At 43.2% G+C, this 1,809-nt stretch overlaps 1 protein-coding gene across 1 annotated transcript; it reads left to right on the top strand.

The window, feature by feature from the left end:
- Positions 1-1,039: 1,039 nt before the first annotated feature.
- LOC138885721 (uncharacterized) lies at positions 1,040-1,381 on the top strand. Its single transcript, XM_070166698.1, has one exon. It carries the CDS (start codon positions 1,040-1,042, stop codon positions 1,379-1,381), a length of 342 nt encoding a protein of 113 aa, XP_070022799.1.
- The last annotated feature ends 428 nt before the right edge of the window (positions 1,382-1,809 follow it).

Raw genomic sequence — 1,809 nt, 5'->3', positions numbered from 1 at the left:
TGGAAGAGCGTGGGTAGGGCGGGCTTAGAATGGCTAACTGGGCTATTCAATGTCATTTTTTGGATTAAAAAGATGCCCGAGGAATAGAGATGGAGTACGGTGATCCTGTTGTATAAGAACAAGGGGATATCCAAAATTGCAACAACTGTCGGAGTATCAAGCTACTGAGATATACTATGAAAGTATGGGAGAGGGTGGTGGAGTTGAGGGTGAGGAGGATTTTATCTATTTGAGAGAACCAATTCGGATTTATGCCGGGGCGTTCAACTACAGAAGCTATTTACCTTGTTAGGAGGTTGATGGATCAGTATAGAGAGAGGAAGAAGGATCTACATATGGTGTTCGTCGACTTAAAGAAGGCTTACGATAAAGTGCCGATGGAGGTGCCGTGGAGATGTTTGGAGGCTAGAGGCATTCCGGTTGCATACATTAGGGCTATTCGGGACATGTACGAGGGTGTTAAGACTCGGGTGAGGGCAGTTGGAAGGAACTTGTAACATTTCCCGATTGTGATAGGGATGCATCAGGGGTTAGCCCTCAGCCATTTCTATTTGCCCTAGCGATCGATGCGCTGACACATGATAATTTAGGGCAGGTGGCATGGTGCATATTATTTGCATATGACATTGTACTGATTGACGAGACATATTGTGGCATTAATGAGAAGTTAGATATTTGGAGATAGACTATGAAGTTTAAAGGTTTCAAGTTGAGCAGCACCGAAATAGAATTCTTAGACTGCAAGTTCAGTGGCGCGACTTAGGAATAGGACGAAGATGTGAGGCTTAATTCACAAGTCACCCCTAAGAGAGAAAGTTTCAAGTACCTTGGGTCTATTATACAAGGGAATGAGGAGATTGACAAGGATATCACATACTGTATTGGGGCGGGATGGATGAAATAGAGGATCGCTTCCGATGTTTTGTATGATAAGAATGTGCCACCAAAACTTAAAGGTAAGTTCTATAGAGCGGTGGTTAGACCGACTATGCTATATGGGGTAGAGTGTTGGCCGGTCAAGACATCCCATGTTCAAAATATGAAGGTGGAGGAGATGAGAATATTGAGGTGGATGTGCGGGCATACCAAGTTAGATAAAATAAGAAATGAAGTTATTCGGGAAAATGTGGGTGTGGCCCCTGTAGAAGACAAGATGCAGAAGGTGAGACTTAGATGGTTTGGGCATGTGAAGATGAGAAGCAATGATGCTCCGTTGAGGAGGCGTGAGAGGCTGGCATGGGAGGACCATCGGAAAGGTAGAGACAGACCGAAGAAGTATTGGGGAGAGGTGATTAGGCAAGATATAATGTTGCTCCAGCTCAATGAGATCATGACCATGGATATGAAGGTGTGGAAGTTGAGAATAAAGGTAAAGGGTTAGTTGGTAGAGCGTATTATCCTTGTTTGTAGCCAGTGGAAGACCTTTGTGTGTAGGTGAGGGGTCATCAGACCCCATAAACTTCGGATGAAATCCTGTATATATATATATATATACGTATATACCTTGAAAATGATTAATTTAAATCAGTTGGCACTAGTTGAGCATAATAATGTGCCCCGTTGCGTAAAAATTCTGGGTCCGCCTCTGTTTGTAGCAGTAGCTTTGATACGCTACTTGGTGCCTCCCTTGTTTTTTTTGGTACCACTAGTCTTCTGTTACTACTTGGTGTTGTCTTGTATTTTGATTGCATTACTTTTCGCTACTTTTGTACTTTTGCTTTGGTTTACCGATCGGTTTGCTTGTTATTGCTCCTCTCCTCTCCCCTTCCTGAGCTGAGAGTCCTGGGAAAACAACTTTTCTATCTTTTT

The sequence above is a fragment of the Nicotiana sylvestris genome, chromosome 2 (genome assembly GCF_000393655.2).
Source record: "Nicotiana sylvestris chromosome 2, ASM39365v2, whole genome shotgun sequence".
NCBI lineage: Eukaryota > Viridiplantae > Streptophyta > Magnoliopsida > Solanales > Solanaceae > Nicotiana > Nicotiana sylvestris.
This window is presented reverse-complemented; position numbering and strand designations above follow the sequence as displayed.